Below are 20,215 nucleotides of genomic sequence, written 5' to 3'. Positions count from 1 at the left end.
TATATGATAATAAAATGTGAGGAAAAAAAATATAAAATTTGATATATCACTGCAAATCGTCATTTGTGGTGAGATTAAATTTTGAGGTATTTTTTTAAATCTACCTGTGCTTTTCTTTACTTATTTTCTCAAACGAATAACATTTTATATCTTAATCCGTCTCTTCAAATTTCTTTTCTTTACTTATTTTCTCAAATGAATAATATTTTATATCTTAATTCGTCTCTTCAAATTGGTTTAAATAGTAGTATCCGTCGAAAGAACCAATACGTTGGGAAGGCATACACCATGTATTTAATTTTGAAAATTTTCTTATAAAAAATACTTTTTTTAAAAAAAATTTAACTGTTCTAAATAAAGGAAGATGAAGCTTAGAGTAAATGTGTCAATGATAAAGTTAATGGTAGAAATTGTAATTAATTTGATATATATTATCACAACTTTTAACAATCCACTTTCTAATAGTGATCGGGTGTGCATTTTGTTTTCTAAATTTATTTATTTATTTGTTTGAAATATATTTGAGAAATAACAATTAATATTTAAAACAATATATAAAACAAAAGCACATTTTTCCTAATAGAAAATGGAACTGACCCATGTGAGGGTTGCTCGTTCCGTAGAAGACACGACCTAAAATAAACATTTTATTTAAAGTAAACGCTATGTATTGTAAACCAGTATTTGAAATTTTGGGAAGAAATTGTTCAAGTTAGAACACAAAAACAAGATACGATTCTCGCTGTAAATTAATCAAACACTCAACTAAATGGTGTGGAGCAGAGCAGAGGTGACATGTGCGAGACCGCAACTCACGATTGACTGGGTCATTCATCCTTAGCTTCATCAAAGGCCCAAACCAAAAAACAGGTCTTAGGTTTATTTTATTCCTATGTTTTAAGTCCAAGAATTAGGCATGTTTCATGCGTTTAATACACACGCGCCACTTATTCAACTTATTATTATGTATTATTATTTACATTCTTCTTTTCTTCTCCATCTACTCTCTACTCGTTGTGATAAATACCCCAACCACGCCAACACTTCCTTCCAACTTCCACCTCATTCAAACAATTCCAACATACTTTTCTTCTCCTTTCTTAAAACTCTCTGCTTTTTTCTCCTTTCATTCCCAACTTCACTTCTCTCACATGAAGCTCGCAGCCTCGCTTCTACTATTCACTTTTGCTTTGGTGTCAACCACCATCACTGCATCAGATCCTGATCCTCTTCAAGACCTCTGTGTCGCTGACCTTGCCTCAGGTACTATTTTTCATCTTCTACTGTGCACAAATCCAAAGATGCCAACTTTCATGCATACCTTCACTTTCCCACTTAATCATTAGATTTCATCCTTTTCATTTCATTATTTTTTCTTAATCAATTCATTCTCCCAGACCTACCAACACCTTTAATTTTGCTTTTTAATCAAAACTTCCTCATTTGATTACTAACTTTTCCCTTCCCCTCACCCGTTTCTGCAATCGAACACCTCCCATTAATTAAAATAAACTTCTCACCAACTGCCGTTAATCATTTCGCATTTCTGTATCATGATTGGTGCACTGAATTTTTAATTCGTGTATAATCTGACAGTGAGTTTTTTTCTTTTTTTGTATAGTACACATACAGGATTTGACTACAAGCTTTTACCATCTTAAATTACCAGAAATCATTTCTACCATCATTCTTATCAAGTTCTAATGAGAATTTACAAGGTTGTTTTACACGAGAATCTGTGATCTGCATAACAATTTTCATTTTGTGCAATTGTTACAGGTATTAAAGTGAATGGATTCCCCTGCAAAGATGGTGCGGTAAATGCCTCTGATTTCTTCTCAGACATACTAGCGAAACCAGGTGCCACAAACAACACCTATGGGTCGTTGGTGACTGGAGCCAATGTTCAGAAAATCCCAGGACTCAACACCCTTGGTGTATCTATGTCACGAGTTGACTATGCTCCCGGTGGCATCAACCCTCCTCACACGCACCCACGCGCCACCGAGATTGTGTTCGTGCTGGAAGGAACACTCGATGTGGGATTCATAACCACAGCCAATGTGCTCATATCAAAGACCATCACCAAGGGTGAGATTTTTGTGTTCCCAAAAGGCTTAGTTCACTTCCAAAAGAACAATGCAAAGGAACCTGCTTCAGCCCTTGCAGCATTCAACAGTCAATTACCTGGCACACAGTCCATTGCTCTGACCTTGTTTACAGCCACACCACCTGTTCCAGACAATGTCTTGACCCAGGCCTTTCAGATTGGTACCAAGGAGGTTGAGAAAATCAAGACCAGGCTTGCACCTAAGAAATAATTTATCTCTGAATGTTGTTGTGTTGTCTCTGTCATTGCTCTTTCACCCTTCTGTCTTCTCCTTGTTGCTTTACGATTCATGTTTGTTGCAAAATCATAAAGGAATTTCAATGTGAGTAAATGGGGTATATTCATTTCTTTGATAAATGATTGCATGCTTGTTATTTTGTTAATCAAATGTTCCATTAGTGGTTCTGTGTCTGGTGTTGACTTCGTAATAGCTATCAATATGTGCTCCACACAACCTTGCCTACTGTTCTCCCGTGAAAATGTGAATCGATTCATACTTGCCTCTCACTTCATTTCATTTCTTCAGTATGAACCAAAGTAAAAGAAAAAGAATAAAACATGAAAGGGACAAAAACATAATAAAAGATAGAGATAAAATTAATAACTCTAAATATGGTTTTACTCTATAAACTTTATCGTGAAATTATTATTTTTTTTGTCAAGAACTTTTAAACAATTTAGACTTCAAATTTTAAAAATAAACAGTTATAATTTTTATAATTTAATTATGTTAAATTATTTTAATGTATTAAAAAATTACATCATGTAATTTTAAATTTTAGAGCAAAAAATAATAACATTAATCAATTTTAATTTTATATTCAAATTTAAAAATTAAAAACATATTTAAGTTAAGATAATAAGTAGAAGCAAGATAAAACATATAAGTATAGGCCTTATATTTAACCTCTTTGAAATTACAGAGACTTCTTACCAATTTTGTATACTATTATTATAATAATTCTATACTACAACACTTTTTACAGTAATTACTCTTTATTTTTTTCTTATCACACATTCATTCTTTCTTCACACCTTTTTGTCTTTATTATATATAAAATTGTGCAAGCACAAGCGATGCCGTTTTAGCACAGATACGGTTAGTTTAAGTTATTATAGTGTCACCAATCCAAATGCGATATTCAAATTGATGAGTGTTTTTTTCTCTTTTGGAAAATAAAATGTGATATAAGTGGAAGGTGATATTGTACTGTTAAAGAACCGTTACATAATATGTTTGAAAAGACAACAAAAGCTGGTAACTAAGTATGGGAGAAGTTTAATTATATACTTTAACAAGGTCATCGACATACATGTGGAAGGTGCAAATTACAAAATCAATTAACTAATGTCACACTACCAACCCATTCATTTCGCATATTCCCTCGTGCAACCAATTTAACCCATCTCCAAATATAATATCAATTTTCTGGAAAAAAAATGTGTATAAATCTATCTTGTTGGACTTTAAATATATTTTTACGAGCTATCTTTGGATTTGATAATGACCAATTTACTTTGAATTCAAAATTTAAAGTCCATGAAACAAAGTAGCTTGTTATTCATTTTATTTGGCCACTCTATTTATAAAACGTTTAATCAAATTTGTCAACTCTAGAAATGTAACTTAATATTTTCTATAAAATGCTCAACTTATAAATATTGATAATTTTAATAATTTTTGAAACTAATGCCACAAATTCAACGGACAATAAAATATTTTATTATTGCTAAAATAAATAAATAATAAAACTAAAAAAGGAAACTTATTTTTTCACCATGACAGTTCCTTCTAACTCCTAAACTAAGAACCTCTTCTCTTGTCGTAAGTGTTAATAAGCTGGGTGGGATTCAAACTCAAATCTCTGAATAATTCGAAATAACTTCTCTTAATGGTGCGAAATGTTCCTAGTTAGCTTTTATTTATGTTTCATTCTGTTGCAAATGACGCATAATTGTTGTAATGAGACCACTTGGGGAGAGAGTGTGAATCGTTAGTTATACATTACATATCTACATTATCACCTTACAAGAAGGTGGGTACATAAAACCAAGAGTTAAATATGGAACAAGGAATGCAAATTTCTTGCACCCTTCACTTTCGGATGTACAAAAAATATGGTTTGATTTAATTATTTCCAAAATTTGAAGTGTTGGATTTATGAGCTGCGGCAAGTTCAACAGATAAGATGAAAGATGAATTGCCTGCTTCCCTTATATAACGCACTTCTCCATTCATCAGCTTTAGCAGCTTTCTGCTAATCAGCATGCTGATACCCTCCTCAGATTCATCACCATCACGTCCAAACATTTGGTTCAGCAATGTTTCCGGAACCCCAAAACCATCATGCGTTATGCTGCAAAAAATAACAAAAGTTAACAAATTACATATCTATATAATCTCAATATAGCATAACAAGTTTTTTTTTCCTTCAGAAGTTGTGTTACATGAATCCAATTCAGGGTGAGCGTGACCTGGATAAGCATATAAGTGTCGGAAATAATCCAAGTATGAATCTAAGTTTTATATTAGGTATAAACGATAAAGTTAAACACTATATAATACTCATAAACTATATGTTGTTTTAGATTGAAAGTGGTGTCGATCTTTATGTGGATTGAACTGAAGTGACGTGATTAATTACCTGAGCTCCAAATTAGCAAGATGAACTAGTTTCCCTAACTGCTGTTTTGTTAATGAGGCTGCTACAACAACCTGACCTCCGGTTGGTGTGGAATTGATGGAAACCAATAAAAAGTCTGCTAAGACCTGCTGGAGCCTGAGACCATCACCGTATAAGGTTTCTGTTGTGATCTGCTCTTCAACATCATTCACAACTCGGACACCTTTTGCATTACCTTTTGTCAGGGCTTGACTTAAGGAGGAAACTAACACTTCATGCAGAGTAAATTCAACCATCTCCAAATCCAGGTACCTGTTCAACATGCACATAAAAAAAATCAGTCAAAATTATGCAGGACACAAGGGAAGCACAATATTTAGCAATATCATACCCATCAATGATGCTGTCAAGATCTGAGTCATCCAGGACTTTGCTAAGCTGGCGTTGACACCGAGTACCCGTTTGCAGAAATTGTTTTTGTTCAGCTCCCAACTCAGTACCTTCTAACAATTTCCGGGAGAACACAATCCCGTATAAAGGACTCCGAATTTGTCTTTTCAAATAAGTTAAAGCTTTCAGTCTTTTGGACGCTGTTTGTTCAGATAGGTGCTGAATGTGTAATGCTTGTTGCAGCTCTGGACTTGCTAGTTGCAAGAAGCAGAAGACTCCAGTAACTACACCCTCTGCATCCAACTTCTTACTCACGGAAAGTAGACATTCTACGTGTTTCCCGTCACGAGTAATGAAACTCAAAGGAACCTTCTCTGTTTCCAAACCAGCCATGGCTTTGTTAAGTACAATGCTGAAGTTAACAACAGCTTCCTGATTCCTTAGACGACAACAAGCTATGTGTGTTCCAAAAACCTCCCCTAAAAGCATTTTATCCATCACCTCCTCCCGCTTCCACCCAGTTAACTTTGTCATGGCTGAATTCCATTCACAACACCACCCGAATTCATCTGTGCCAAATATTGGAGGGATCAATGGGTTTGGATTCTGCACAATTGCCTTGTAGTCGCCTTCAATTCGGGTGAATTTGTCCATCACTGTCTTCTGAGCAGTTATATCTTGGGCCACAAAACAAACCCCAACAACATTATCTTGAAGATCCCTGCTTGCACAAGCATTAACCACCAAGCTGATTGGACCAGAATCAATCTTCAAATCGTGTGTTTTGATCTCAAATTGCACATTTTTCTCTTCCTCACCTGATCATGTTTTGTAACATGTTAAATTATAGGAGGTTCAGATAAAATTAAGTTTAACTTCGAAGCAAGACAATTTAAAATTTTTAGAATTCTTCACTAATGCAATATTCATGAGTGACTTTAGGTAAGATAACAACCTAACATCTAAATACCCACACTCATTTCAAAGTCTCTGCTCATGAATGCTAAGACCTAAAACAAGTGTATGAGAATAAGAAAAGAAAAGAAAAAGGCATACCCTGCAGTGCCATGTCCAACATCTTCTTCACTCTATCTACGGAAAAATCTTCAACAAGAGTGAGTAAATGCTTCCCAATAGCTTGCTCAACTGGAAGACATGTCAACTCGGCAATTTTTGTATTCCATCCGTTGACCATTCCGTTGACATCAACAGCCAAAATTGGTACTGTTGCTGTTTCAATTAACCTTACCATCTCACTAGTCACTGCTTCCAGTTCTTGCATCCCTTCAATTTTCAAATCACCCAATCTTGTATTGATAGCATATGTGCTTATCTCCATACTCTCGTTGTCTTTGAATGCATTTCTCAGTATTAGCTGCAATGAATGAATGACATCCATTTCATAGTCCTTCCAGGGCAAACTCCTTGTCTTCACAACTTCAAGGAAAGCCTTGAATGAAGATCTTGGATGCATCCTGCTACCATCATCCCTTTCACCAGGCTCATGCTTTGCACCACCCCATCGAATTTCGGCGGCTGTGTGAGATCTGAACCAGAAAACTATGTCTTTGGAAGATATTCTGACAGCTGCCATTCCACAAGTTATATCACCAAGAGTAGCAGCCCCTGGGAAGCCTGCCTCAGACAAGCTATCTGTACTCAAACCAGTGGAATCCCTGTGACATTCAGAGAGCCACAAAGCTATCTCTCTTATCTGGGATTCACTTGGCGTTACCCCTAATCTCCATAACTTGTTTTTATACAACAGTGCTGCACCATCGCACTTAACAAGATCCATAATGTTAGGACTCTGTGATACAATACCTAGGGGTGCATCTCGCATCAGCATATCACACAAGAGTGTTTGAGTCCTCAGGATATTCTTCTCAATAATCTGATACTCTATCTCAAGTTCTTTGTTCACATGGATGGCAAATACCTGAGCCAGGAATTCGCAAGCATACCTCAGAGGGAAAGGAACAAACCTGGGAGTAGAGTGATGGCAAACTACTAAACCCCATAGTCTCTTTCTCTTCTGTGGCTGAACAGCATCAGAACTATCCCCATCTTCATCATTGTCATTGACCACAACCGCCATAACCAAGGAAGCACTAGCATTCATGTTTTGCATGTATTGCAAGTGACAACTATGAGCAGCCCTCAAGGTTGATCCACACAGAGTTAACTCAAATGGAATTCTTTTGTCTTGAAGAACCTTCACATGCTTTGCACGACAATCAACTATCATACGCACCTTGTTCTTCATAAACAAAAAACGTGTAGCCTGAGGAATATCAGTTGCTGGGTAGTGCAACCCCAGATACGGCTCCATGTCTGGCCTTTTCACTTCTGCAATCACTTCCCCGTGATCATCCTCATGAAATTTATAAGCCATCACTCTATCATAACCTGTTAGTTCAAAAACCTCTCGAACCATTGTGTCACACAGAGTGTCCATGTTCCCACTAGGCAAGGATTGCAGTCTAGTTATTGCTTTTGCTGCAAACTTATAGGATTGCAGGGCACCTGCCGCAGTCATGGGAACTTCATGAGGCTTCACCGGTTCAAAATCAATGATCACACTGCCGGTAACACGATGGATAATTGCATAAAAGGGCTTCCCAGAGGACTTGCAATGAACTAGAATGGGGTTAAGAAGTGAAACCTCCCCAAATCCTAGTGCCTTCTGAATAGAAGTAGAACTCGGGGCAGTGAAAATAGTTCTTATGTCAGTGCCAATGCCAAGAGCAGGGTGTTCACCAACACTTGGGACAGCATGGCTAACCATGGTGAGCATTTCGGGTGCATTCTCACTGTAAGCAATGACCTTACATGTTTTCTCATCTAACGCTAGCAAGCACCCAAATGGTTGGATAAGCTTGCTTTTCTGTAACTGATGCAGGTACGCAGTTGTTACTTCATCAGACCTTGATTGATGATCACCACTGGCAGTGCCTGTGCCAGGAGACAATCTCACCGAATTGGAGTAGTTAAAAGAACTACCCGATTCCTCGAAAGTTGCATGCAGCTTTGCGTCTAAAGTTGTCTGAGCAAGAACCCTAGCACTGCGTCTTGATGATTTTGATCTGCCAGAATTATTGCTGGATGATTGGCTAGGCCTTGAGGAGGACATTGTCACTTCAACTGCACTTGAAATAAACCACAAGCACAGAATCACTAAGTTAATATCTCGCAAGGAAGAACGGAATCTGTTTGATTGCTCTGATACAGATGCAAAGCTACTATGGACCTTGTCAAATGACATCATCCTTATTCACTATCACAATTCAACAAGAGAAAGTGAATTTTTCAACACTAGAACATTCACAAACTTTGAAAGCCATATCATATTGCTTAACTACTATATATCCAAAGTTCAAATAATAACAGTATTATTTTTTTGTATCATTAGCACTCTTCCGCTGCTATCTGATGCACACGGTAAGAGGCCATAAATTCTCCAAAGGATTTCACTGGTATAAACTCAACCAAACACACTCCACTCAGCAAAACATAACTTTATTTAATTTTTTCAAATTTCTGTTTATTTTTTTCCACTTTAATTTGCAAGAACAGTGAATGGTACGGTGTCTGAATTGACCCGGAAACGACAGAAGAAACATCCACAGTACGGTAAAGAAGAATTTTCCTTTCCAGAAAGGAGTACATACACCAGAAACGTTAAAAAAAGAAGAAACAAATTTAGGAGAATAAGGAATAATAACCAACATATCCAGAACAAGCAACAATCACGAACTGATTAGAAAGAAAATGCAGAAGAAGAAACCCACCTTGCAAGGAAAAATCTGATTCCAACCAATGAGCAGAGAGAAGGTTTGAGTAGAAGCAGAAAGCAACTAGGGAATATAAATCCCCGATAGCTACTTACTGTTTAGCTGCATCAGAAGAAATAGAAAAAGAAGAAGAAAAAGAAGAAGAAGAAGAAGAAGAAGAAAATCTTAAAGCACCGACCTTTAGGACACAAGTGGAAAGTGGGAACCCCTCCAAGCTCACAGAACTCGGCAGTTAGAACTGAGACACGGTAGATACTTCCATGTCATAGTAAAAATAACAATTTAAGAATACTCTCTCTCTTTTTCTTTCTGCTGCTTACTTATATTTAATATTATCATGCAATCATATAGTTTATTATACTATTACTGCTAATCAAATAATGGATTGGTTTCTAAGTAAGGGACGGGTGATGATGATTACATCTATAAATAGAAATAAGTAACTTTTGCTGCTCCTATCATGATCTGCTTAATCACCTACAACTCTGACTTTCCTTTTTGTTTGATTGCTGGATACAAAATTAACAGAAGAAAATACCCAAAAACCTTATTTTTGTTTGTCTAATAAAGGTTAATTACCCTGTTAGAAGGAAACTACTTTCTGGGTCACTCATTTTTTTTCATTGGATAGCATAGCAGCCCCATCCATATGAGAGGAAACATACATAGCGAATAGCAACAAGAAAAAAGAGTGATGGGTGTCACGTGCAGCTCCCGAAGCTTATGCCTTTGAGCAGACTTTTAACTACAAAAAAGGGAAGAATAGCAGAAGCAGCCACATTTGCAGTGCATCTGCTACCAACAATGAAATGATGGAAAGTACACGCATGAAATCACAGCATGTGTAAGTTATTTACAGTGCTGCAATTTCTAAAACACTTCTATACCTGTTAAGGTTTAATTCTTTTTTATTTAATTGTTATTATTATTATGACGGCTGAGAAATGAAAGCGTCCATGTACCTTTGGGAACCAAGTCAACGTAATAATAACAGCATACATACTATTTTATTTTTATTAAATGAATATTACTTTATAAGACAAAATTTGTATACATTCATTCTCTAGAAATGATCATGCTTGAAACACGATCTTTTAGGTGGATCTTCAACAATAACTCCTACTAAACTTAATTATAACTATATTTTAAGTTCTCATTGACAGTTAAAAAATAATTCACGTGATAAAATTTAATAATATATATACTGAAATTAGATTTATTAGTGATATGATAGAGTGAAATTAAGGATGGTGAATTGAAAGAAGCATCTGTGTAGTGGAGGTTTGGCCTTATCAGTAAAGTAGATCTTTATTGGAAGATGGTTGATTCAATGATAGCGTAATGTGCACGTAGGGTTGCTGTCATGAGGTGGTACTTGCAATTTCCAAGCTATAGCCTTCGAAGTTAGAAAGGTTTCTAATCAACTACACACAACACGACCAATGGCTTTTTATTTCAACCCCATCATGGATAAACTACAGTTTTTATTATCTCCATATGTTACATGTCTATAATTCATCTTTTATTTTTTTATAATATTCAAACTTTTATCATTTTTAAAAAACTTTAATTGAAAAATGTTTATAATATATAATTTTTAAAATAATCCTTAAGAACATTCGCTTAGTTATTTATTAAAACTTTAAAATCGTAACCTATTTAAAAAAAACAAACAAACCGAAGGAGGTTTTTTTCTTTACTTAAACAAACCAGTTCACTGTCACAAATTCAGTATCAAACTTTTCTGTTGTATAAAGTTGAAACAAATGATTTATTAATTGTGGAATCTTAAATGGATATTTATGGATTTAAGAACAAAGGGTGTTTTTTTTTATTAAAATCACAGTGAAAGGTTCTGATTCACCTTTGTTAGAAAGACATGTAAATGACATTAACAATGGATAACTTGGTAAGGAAATAAGCCTTATTAATGTGCGAATTAGAGTTTCTCCTTAATTAGTTTTCTTTGCTTGCTGTTCCCTACTCCACCATGGTCCTTACCCTACCCACATGCAAACTCAACATCTGTATTATTGATGTATTAGTTCATCTTTCAGATCATCCACCAATTCTCAAACTTTCCCCACACCCCCTCCAAGTGTTTATCTTTCTCAGAAGCCCACAACTGCATACAAAATTAATTGCAATGCTGAGGAGATGGGTTATTGATGGTAGAGCTGTTGTTATATATCTACATGAAAAGTGCCTTATTAGAGGTTGAAGCTTTAAAGCTCTTCCTCTTCTAAGCTTCCTATGTCAATTACATAACAACGTTGACATAATGGTCGGTGCCATTGACAATAATATGACACATATTGTTGGTTGCATCAACATTGTTAGGTCGGGAAAAACATCAATGTTAACAATAATTAACTTCATCACAGATAATATTTGCTGTCAAAATAAAATATTTGGTAAACAATTCTTTGAACTAGTTGCTATAGTAGGTTAATCACGTTTATCATTTACAAGTAGTTTTGGTGGTGCAGTACGCTATGTGCTTGCTTGTAATTTGAATCGTAAGAATATTATTCGTATTCAGACCACCTTGTTTTGGTACCAATTTGGTTTCCATCACTAAATTATTTAAGGAAAAGGTAAAATAGCACAAATACATTTCACAGAAACAAACCAACTACAGTTATCTTTCTCTTTGATAGCTATGGCATTTTGCCTCCCACAATTCCAGATATTCTTTTTCTTTTCCGAAAAACATGTTCCTTTAACGAGGTGATGTGCTGAGTTCGGTTAATGTGTTTCCAGAATTGTTTTCCAGCCTTGCGACCATTTATTGGAATAACACGCTTTTGCTTTTGGGATTCCTCTGTTTTGTAACCAAAAGCAAAAGCTGTAGGGATAAAAGAATCTCATAAGTAGAAATTCTCTATGGTTGTGATAAGATACCATATTTCTTATCTATTAGTCAAAACCTGCAAGCTTTGCCTTAGAATCATAACTATGTTATATTACAGCAAACTGGTTTTCTTTGGCAGATGAACTCAACTTATGATGACATTTAACCTTACTTTATGAGACTACGAGAATATTTAAGCAAACTCACAATCCCCATTCAAAAATAGATTGTGCCAGAACTAAATTAACCTGATACCCCACAATAATCATGCAACATGAAGCTATGCATAAAGTAAAATATTGTAAAGCATCAGTTTCTCCTTCATCCATTACATTACTGATTCTTTAATTACAAAAATCAAAATCTAGACACTTAAATTTTCAATCAAAGCAAAAAAAAAAAAAGATAAAATGAAAGCTAGACAAACAAATTTCAACAAAAGCGCAGTAGTGTGGTGAACATCCATCCCTCCACGCCCAAATAAATAAATGAGTACATTACAGGGCATCAGCCTCAGAATTAGAGATGAGAATGAAATAGATGCCAGAAAAAATAGTGACTATATGCCACCATCAAACACTAGAAAGATAAATCAACAAACAGAACTACCTTTTTCTTCTTCTTTATCTTGGTTTTCTTGTTTTGTATCTCATGTAGAATGTTTAAAACTAAAATATAAGTCATAAAGAATTTAGCCTTGCTATGGGTCAAAGATACAAGTCTCAGCCAAGCAGAAGCTGTACCTCCATGGTTTCCACTACCAAGTTTGGGACCATAAGTAGACCTAGATCACACATCTAACAGAATAACTCAACAGCTGGACCATAGTAAAATGTGTACCTTGAACTCGGCTTTCGTACAGAAGCCACTGGATCACAACCACAACGCCTTACCAACCCTCCCTTTCAATTTCTTTAGTCAATATGGAATGGCATGGTGCTACACAAACAAAACCACAAAAGTAAAGGGTTTCCCTCCTGCATCATGAAAAATCCCATAAAGACTGCTATAACTTTGCTTTTGGCTGGGAATAAATTGAAGCAAAGAATTTTTCTGGCAGAAACTAAATTTTCTTGAGATGAAGTAACAAAATGAAATAAATATGATAAAATGTTTGAAAAACGTTCGTAACATTGGAAGTAATTTGAAACATATATAAAAATGTTAATTGAACCCCTTAATTAGAAATGTTCAATATTGAACTCCCTTGAAATTGGACTGTAAGCATCCATCCAAATGAAAAAGAAGAAAGCATAAAATTGTCGAATGTAGAAAAGATCTTGGAGGAACCAAAGAAAGCTCCACAACTAGAAGAGAAAGATTGAAATACATACTGATTATGCATATGGCTTATCATGGAAACCCACTGATGCCAGCAGGCTAGAAAGAATAAGTGACAAACATATGAAGCGTATTAAAATACTTCATCATCGACAAACATATGCAGAACAATTTATTATCTTGCAAAACTTCCCGACTTTAAATACAAAATGACTTCTTAATTTGTTCTCTGAAATCTCCCAGATATATGCAGACTCAAGAATGAGAACCATTGTCATTTCCAAATATCATCAAATACATGAGGACACGAATTATAAAAGAATCAGAACAAACTGATGTTCAGAGCAACGATTTATCTCAGGTTGCAATGCCAAAAAATTCCATAATTTGCAACCACTCAAGACCTCTAACAAGCTGAACGAAAAATTTGCATGCACGAGGAAACCAATCAAAAAGTGCTGACAGCTAGAAAGAGATTACGAAAATAACAGCCTTCAAAAATTTTCAGTATTGATATGTACACCACTTCTCCAAATTGGGACAAGTAGAAACTCCAGAATATCAAAGAATCCAAATTTCACCAACCTCTCCAACAGCAGCACTTGATCAAGCAACCTTCCATTCTCCAATCCATATTAATCCGTTCAAACTTTTGAATCCGTATTCATTGAATTGCAGCAAGTTTCTTATCTATAACTTCTTACACCACATTGCTCTAAATGAACAAAAATGCAAATGAGGGTCTGACATTACACAGTTCCAGCCTCTCAAGTCACATCTCTACCACTTTTATTGAACATTCAATTACCTCCCTTACGAGCCATCATAATGTCACAATTTCATCATTTTACTTACACCACTTCAAATTGAGCAGATTATCCTAAAACCCAATCGAACGCAAGGAATCTGCAATAGTAACTAATCCAAGTGAGGGTTGCATTCTTTGGAATAGAAATCATTCTTGTCTATCAAAGTTCTCAACATGGCCTGAGTGAAATTAGGGTCATTGGGATCACTCGTGGGAGACTCATTAGGTGATTCCAACACTTTGGGCCGCGAAAAACAAAACCCACACCCATTCCCTCTCCTTCTTCCTCCACTACAGTCACCGTGGACAACAATCACCTTACCTTCTTCGTTCCCCGGACGCGATTTCCCAAGAAGACTCTTTCTGCTTCTGACTCTGCGTATTTGCTTCTTCGCTTTCGCGAATTGATGCACAACCACCTTCCCAAAACCACTGACCCTTCGTCTTCTGCGAAGTTGACTCTTCCCCATTTCGGAATCGTCGTCACTGCCTCCTTCGTAACCGCGACGATCGGCGTCCGAGAACGAAATCCCCTCCTCCTCGGAACAACCAGACATCAATTCCAACCGCGCTTGTTTCTGGGTGGCAGCGAATTAGGTCACGCAAATTAGGATTCTCAACTATCATCAAAGTTGAATTTGAGTAATAATAATATTGAATAATGAACAGTTAAGAGGAGAGAGAAATATGGTGCGAAATTGGGCAAAACAAACGAATGAATGCCTAATTGTAAAAAAGAAAAAAAAAAGTGGTAACTAGTTCATTTGATTTGGATTTTAATTTCAACCTTATGTGTATGCATATATACTATGTGTGATGTTTTTCGCAAGCTGCTTCATTTGATTTGATTTGATTTGAATGTGCGAACTCCTTCCTTAATCTTTACGACTCGAAGTCCTTGGTCTTGTAATGCAGAACAGAGTCCACGTGTTCGATGTTAGGTTCAGTTAATCCCTACAGTAGCAGCTTTGTCTTTGGGTTTATTATCTGTGCCTTCGTTTTGATAATGATACTCTGTTCTGTCTGTATCACACATAATTGATTTTGGGACCAAATAACCCTTTTTTTCTCAACAGTTTATCATCCACACAACACAGCCACCATCATAATACAACAAAATTCAAAAAAGCTGGTTCTGTTGCTTTTCGTAAAATTATGACAAACCAATCAAAATAGAAGGATAGTCAATGTTATTAATCAAAATGAAGTTGTGAACTAAAATTTGTGGTGGCCACCTACTAAAGGGATGATGGGTCTATCCAGGGTTGTGTTCAAATCTAATACTATATACAATTCTAAACTAACAAATGAAAACTTTCTCTATAAAATAATATATCTGATCTACTTGAATTCAAATTTTTCATTCTACAAAAGGTAAATTTGTTAACGTGTCAATCAACCAGAATTTACAGCTTTTAAAAAAAAATTCAAAATGTTCAAATTATGAGGTTCAAAAAGTTTCTCTCTCTCTTTTCTTCTCCCGTCTTTCCCAGTCTACACTCTTCGTTTCTCTCTCTCTCTCTCTCTTTTCTTCTCCTGTCTTTCCCAGTGTACACTCTTCAGCTTCTTCTCAACCTTCCTCTTTTCTCTGTTTTGCTCACGCACAGACAACACCTCTTCATCTTCCTCTTTTCAGCTGTTTCAAATGAGAAGATCTGAATATATCACCTTTCTCAAGCAAGCAAACCGTTCATCTTCTTATATTTTTTCAGATCTAACTTTTTCAAGCATTTTTTTACAGGTTTAAACCCAGAAGTCGTTTTTATTTTGATTTTTGTGAATCTAACACCTATTTTTGTTCTTATATTTTTTCAGATCTAACCTTCTCATGCCTTTTTTTACAGGTTTAACCCCAGAAGTCGATTTTATTTTGAGTTTTCTCAACCGAACAACTCATTTTCTTATATTTTATGAGATCTAACTTTTTCATGCGTTTTTTTTTACAGGTTTTAATCCAGAAGTCGAATTTATTTTGAGTTTTCTCAACCGAACAACTCATCTTCTTCTTATATTTTCTGATATCTAACTTTTTGATGCGTTTTTTTATAGGTTTAAAACCAGAAGTCGATTTTATTTAGAGTTTTCTCAACCGAACAACTCATTTCTTCTTATTTTTTGTCAGATCTATCTTTTTCATTCGTTTTTCAGAGGTTTAAACCCAGAAGTCGTATTTATTTTGATTTTTCTCAAGCAAGCATCTCATTTTCTTCTTATATTTTGTCAGATCTAACTTTTTCATGCGTTTTTTTACAGGTAAGAACCCAGAAGTCGATTTTATTTCGAGTTTCTCAAGCGAACAACTCATTTTCTTCTTATATTTTGTCAGATCTAACTTTTTCATGCGCTTTTTTACAGGTAAGAACATATAAGTCGATTTTATTTTGAGTTTTCTAAAGCGAACAACTCATTTTCTTCTTATTTTTTGTCAGATCTATCTTTTTCATGCGTTTTTTTACAGGTTTAAACCTAGAAGTCGTTTTTATTTTGATTTTTCTCAAGCGAACATCTATTTTTTTCTTCTTATATTTTGTCAGATCTAACTTTTTCATGCATTTTTTTACAGGTTTAAACCCAGAAGTCAATTTTATTTTGAGTTTTCTCAACCGAACAACTCATTTTCTTCTTATATTTTGTCAGATCTAACTATTTGTTTCGTTTTTGTACAGACTAATATGGTTCACTACGACATATGGTTTTATTACGCAGATTTCGTTTTCATTTTGACCTTTCTCAAGCGAACAACTCATATTCTTCTTTTATTTTCTCAGATCTAACTTTTTTTTCCGATGATGGTATTTTCTAGGGTTGCTACATGTCTAATATGGTTCACTGCGACAGATTTAACATCAGGTTTATAAAAACTTTTTATCTAACTATTTTTGGCGTTTATGTACTTTGATCTAACTGTTTCTTATATTTTTCTTCTGTTTACATGCTTCAAATCAAGATTTCAAACTGATTCAAGAGTCTTTTTCGCTGTACAACTTAACTGGTAAGTAATTTGTATCAAAATCTACCTTTTTATTTACCAATTTATCTGTATTTTTCCACCTTTTACAAGCAACCCGTTCATCTTCTTCATTCTTCTACCTTCAACTCTCTTGGTGTCATTTTTTTTTCGTTCATGGTATTTTTTTAATAATGCATTCTATCATAGATCTCTTTATTGTTACCCGATTTACGTTTTTATTTGGACATTTTTCAAAGAGTTCATCATACACTATATTTTTTCAAAGTTCTACACCAAAAAGAGTTAATCTAACTATTTTTTCCGTTTATCTACCTTGATCTAACTGTTTTTCTTCTGGATACAGGCTTCAAATCAAGATTTCAAAGTCATGCACGAGTCTTTTTCGCTGTACAACTTAATTGGTAAGTAATTTGTATCAAAATACATTTTTCTTTACCAATTTATCTATATTTTTCCACCTACAAGCAAATCCTTCATCTTCTTCATTTTTCTACCTTAAACTCTGTTTGTGTCATTTTTTTTCGTTAATGGTATTTTTTAATAATGCACTGTATCACCAAATCTCTTTATTTTTACCCAATTTTTGTTTTTATTCGGACATTTTTCAAAGAGTTCTTCACATTTTTCCAATCACCGTTTACTCCATCAAAACCATTTCGTTTACAAAACGTTTTGTATTCCAACCCTTTCAAATACTGTTTCGAACTTTTTCCAAATCAACCTGTCAATCAGTATTCAAACGCATTAAATTTCGCACTGCTCGAGATAATGATGAATAAACTGCTCATCATCTGTCACTGCTCCATCATCTGCCACACGTTATAATTATTAAACTTTATTCTATTCCAATATTAAATACCACTTCCTGAAAAAAATCAACATTAGTAAATTACATTAAATAATTCTTCTTATACTTTTACGACGCTTCATAATTCTTTTTTTTAACGTATTATTTTTTAATTCGTATTTATTAATCTGTACTTTTACCAGTTCAGACTGTCCAGTATGTACAGATACTTCCAACAACTATGACTTCTCCTATTCTATATATATATATATATATATATATATATATATATATATATATATATATATATATATATATATTCCCTATGTTTACCAATTCAAAGTCAGACATCTGATTTTTCTACTGTTACCCATTTTCTTCTCTCACAATTTTACTTCATCACCAACCTATTCTCCTGCAATGGAATCCATGCCCACACCACAATCCATACTTTCTTCAGAAATGGTTAGCAGATTCATTTCTATGTTTTTGAAAGACCAGGTATATTTTTTGATTCAAACTCATTTATTTTTGTTATTTATATTTATTTATTTCTTTATTCTTAACTTGCTAATCTTTTAAGGACTTTGGACACGTCGACCGAGTGTTCATAATACGCTATTGGAAGGACCTTGCTGCTAAATGGATTGTTGTTGATTACCAAAGTAATGTTCACCATGTTACTTACAACATGGATATTCACACTCCAATGATTACCCAAGGCTGGAACCAACTAAGATCTTTCTATGGAGATCATCAACTCTCTGCAGAGGATCACCCTTAATTGTTTTTTGAAGTTGAAAGTGAAAGAACAAGCAGAGATATCAAATTCTTTATCCATTTTTTTGGTATTAAAGTTGAAAATTTTGTATGTAATTTTGTTTGAACTTCTTATATATATCAATATATAAGAAGATTTCAATTCGACTCTTATTTTGTATGCAGTTATTATATATCTCAATATAAAAGTTATATTTTATTCTCTTTTATTATATGTATTTTCCTTTTTTGTATTAGATTTTGTTCGACTTCATTTTAGTCAATATAAATTATTTTTAATTAGAAATTGAATTAATTAACATTAATTACCATTCCATATAAATTGGAAATTTAAACGTCAGTGAAATACAATAACTATTACTTATTAATTATTATTATTAAAATAATATAAGTTATAAAATAATTAAAATATTTTTCACCATTTTCATACTCAGAAGAATTTAAGATCATTTTTATGGAAAAATAAATTTAAAATGACCGTTTAAAAAACTTTTTGTATTCCAACGCCTTCAAAAAGTGTTCGAATTATCTCCAAATCATGTCAATCAGTATTCAAATGCATTAAATTTCTGCTCGAGATAATGATGACAACGTGTCAATCAGTATTCAAATGCATTAAATTTCGCACTGCTCGAGATAATGATGACTAAACTGCTATATCATCTGCTACACGTTTTAATTATTAAATGTTTTCATATTCCAATATTAAATACTAAATCGCCAACCAAGGAGCGTTTCATTTTTTTAAATTTCTCTTCATTATGGTTTTCACTTCTCAAGATAAAATTAATTGCACTGTCCAGAGTTATCAACACTTCTCAAGACGATAATCATGATTGCTCTACGTAATATTATTATCACTAACACGCTTTGATTACCGGTACCTCTCTTCACACTCAAAGAACGTCGCTGCTACGTCTACAATTTACAACTTATCTTCTTTCAAGGATACTCATATGGGTCATATGTGTAGATCAGATTTCGATTTTCATACATGTATTGGAATATACAACATTCATTTATTATAGTAAGATAGTGTCATGTCCCAAAAAAACATAATTGGTGTCTTCATAATTAATGTTTTGGAGCAGTAAGTATCATAAGATGACATTTTAGGAACCTTTACAAAGTTTTTTAGAGAAAGTAACTATTGTTTTTAAAATAAATTAAACTAAAAATGGTAATACAATAAATTAATTAGGATTTGGTGTGGAATTTACAAAATATTACACGATATTTACTGAAATGTTTCGTAGTTTTGAGAGTGAATACTTTCAAATATAATTTTCATGTTATTTGATACAATAATATTTACTATTTAAGAATTATAATAGTGAAGTAAATGGAAATCATAAGTTACAATTTATTTTTAAAATAAATGCAAATCGAGGTAAAATCTAAATTTTCTAAATTTTTCAACAAACAAAATTGAAATAAAGCTCATGCTTCAATAAATATTTATTAAAGTTTAATAAGTTAAATCCATGAATGAAATATATTTGTTTGCTTCCTCATTCCAGTCCCACGTCTTAAAAATTTCAGAGTACAAAAAATATTTATAATTTAAAATTAAAAGAATACATAATGATAACTACCAAATATTTTTATATAAATATTAATAGTTTCTCCTTTTTATAGACAAAATTAGTTATTTTTTTAATTTTTGTTTTAAAAATAATATTACATATTACACTTTTTTGAATCTGATTAATTAATAATTTCTTATTAATAAAAATGCAAATAAAATTATTTACTTTAAATACATTTATTTACCAAATTAAAAATTAATTTTTTTTTTGGCTTGCTAGATATGCTT

General features: G+C 33.7%; 3 protein-coding genes across 4 annotated transcripts; 1 reads left to right on the top strand and 2 right to left on the bottom strand.

The window, feature by feature from the left end:
• The first annotated feature begins 981 nt into the window (after window positions 1-981).
• Window positions 982-2,515, top strand: LOC114174456 (rhicadhesin receptor-like). The gene is made up of 2 exons (XM_028059324.1): window positions 982-1,263; window positions 1,780-2,515. Exons 1-2 carry the CDS (start codon window positions 1,152-1,154, stop codon window positions 2,319-2,321), a joined length of 654 nt encoding a protein of 217 aa, XP_027915125.1. The 5' UTR covers window positions 982-1,151; the 3' UTR covers window positions 2,322-2,515.
• A 1,484-nt stretch (window positions 2,516-3,999) lies between these two features.
• Window positions 4,000-9,752, bottom strand: LOC114175209 (phytochrome A-like). 2 transcript variants are annotated; one of them, XM_028059979.1, is made up of 7 exons: window positions 9,498-9,752; window positions 9,097-9,156; window positions 8,916-8,930; window positions 6,181-8,268; window positions 5,126-5,942; window positions 4,756-5,046; window positions 4,000-4,467 (listed from the first exon to the last, which is right to left on the bottom strand). In XM_028059979.1, the coding sequence occupies exons 4-7, from the start codon at window positions 8,255-8,257 to the stop codon at window positions 4,239-4,241; spliced, it is 3,414 nt and encodes a 1,137-aa protein (XP_027915780.1). In that variant the 5' UTR covers window positions 8,258-8,268; window positions 8,916-8,930; window positions 9,097-9,156; window positions 9,498-9,752; the 3' UTR covers window positions 4,000-4,238. The 2 variants fall into 2 exon arrangements, with proteins under 2 accessions (XP_027915780.1, XP_027915776.1); XM_028059975.1 differs by having other exon boundaries at window positions 8,916-9,020; window positions 9,498-9,751.
• Window positions 9,753-12,085: 2,333 nt separating this feature from the next.
• On the bottom strand, window positions 12,086-14,866 carry LOC114173190. The gene is made up of 2 exons (XM_028057449.1): window positions 14,649-14,866; window positions 12,086-14,439 (listed from the first exon to the last, which is right to left on the bottom strand). The coding sequence occupies exons 1-2, from the start codon at window positions 14,661-14,663 to the stop codon at window positions 13,972-13,974; spliced, it is 483 nt and encodes a 160-aa protein (XP_027913250.1). The 5' UTR covers window positions 14,664-14,866; the 3' UTR covers window positions 12,086-13,971.
• Between the last annotated feature and the right edge of the window lie 5,349 nt (window positions 14,867-20,215).

Source organism: Vigna unguiculata, chromosome 1, assembly GCF_004118075.2.
Source record: "Vigna unguiculata cultivar IT97K-499-35 chromosome 1, ASM411807v1, whole genome shotgun sequence".
In the NCBI taxonomy this organism is placed as follows: Eukaryota; Viridiplantae; Streptophyta; class Magnoliopsida; order Fabales; family Fabaceae; genus Vigna; species Vigna unguiculata.
The sequence above is the reverse complement of the archived record's forward strand: the minus strand, read 5'-3'. Positions and strand labels throughout refer to the sequence as shown.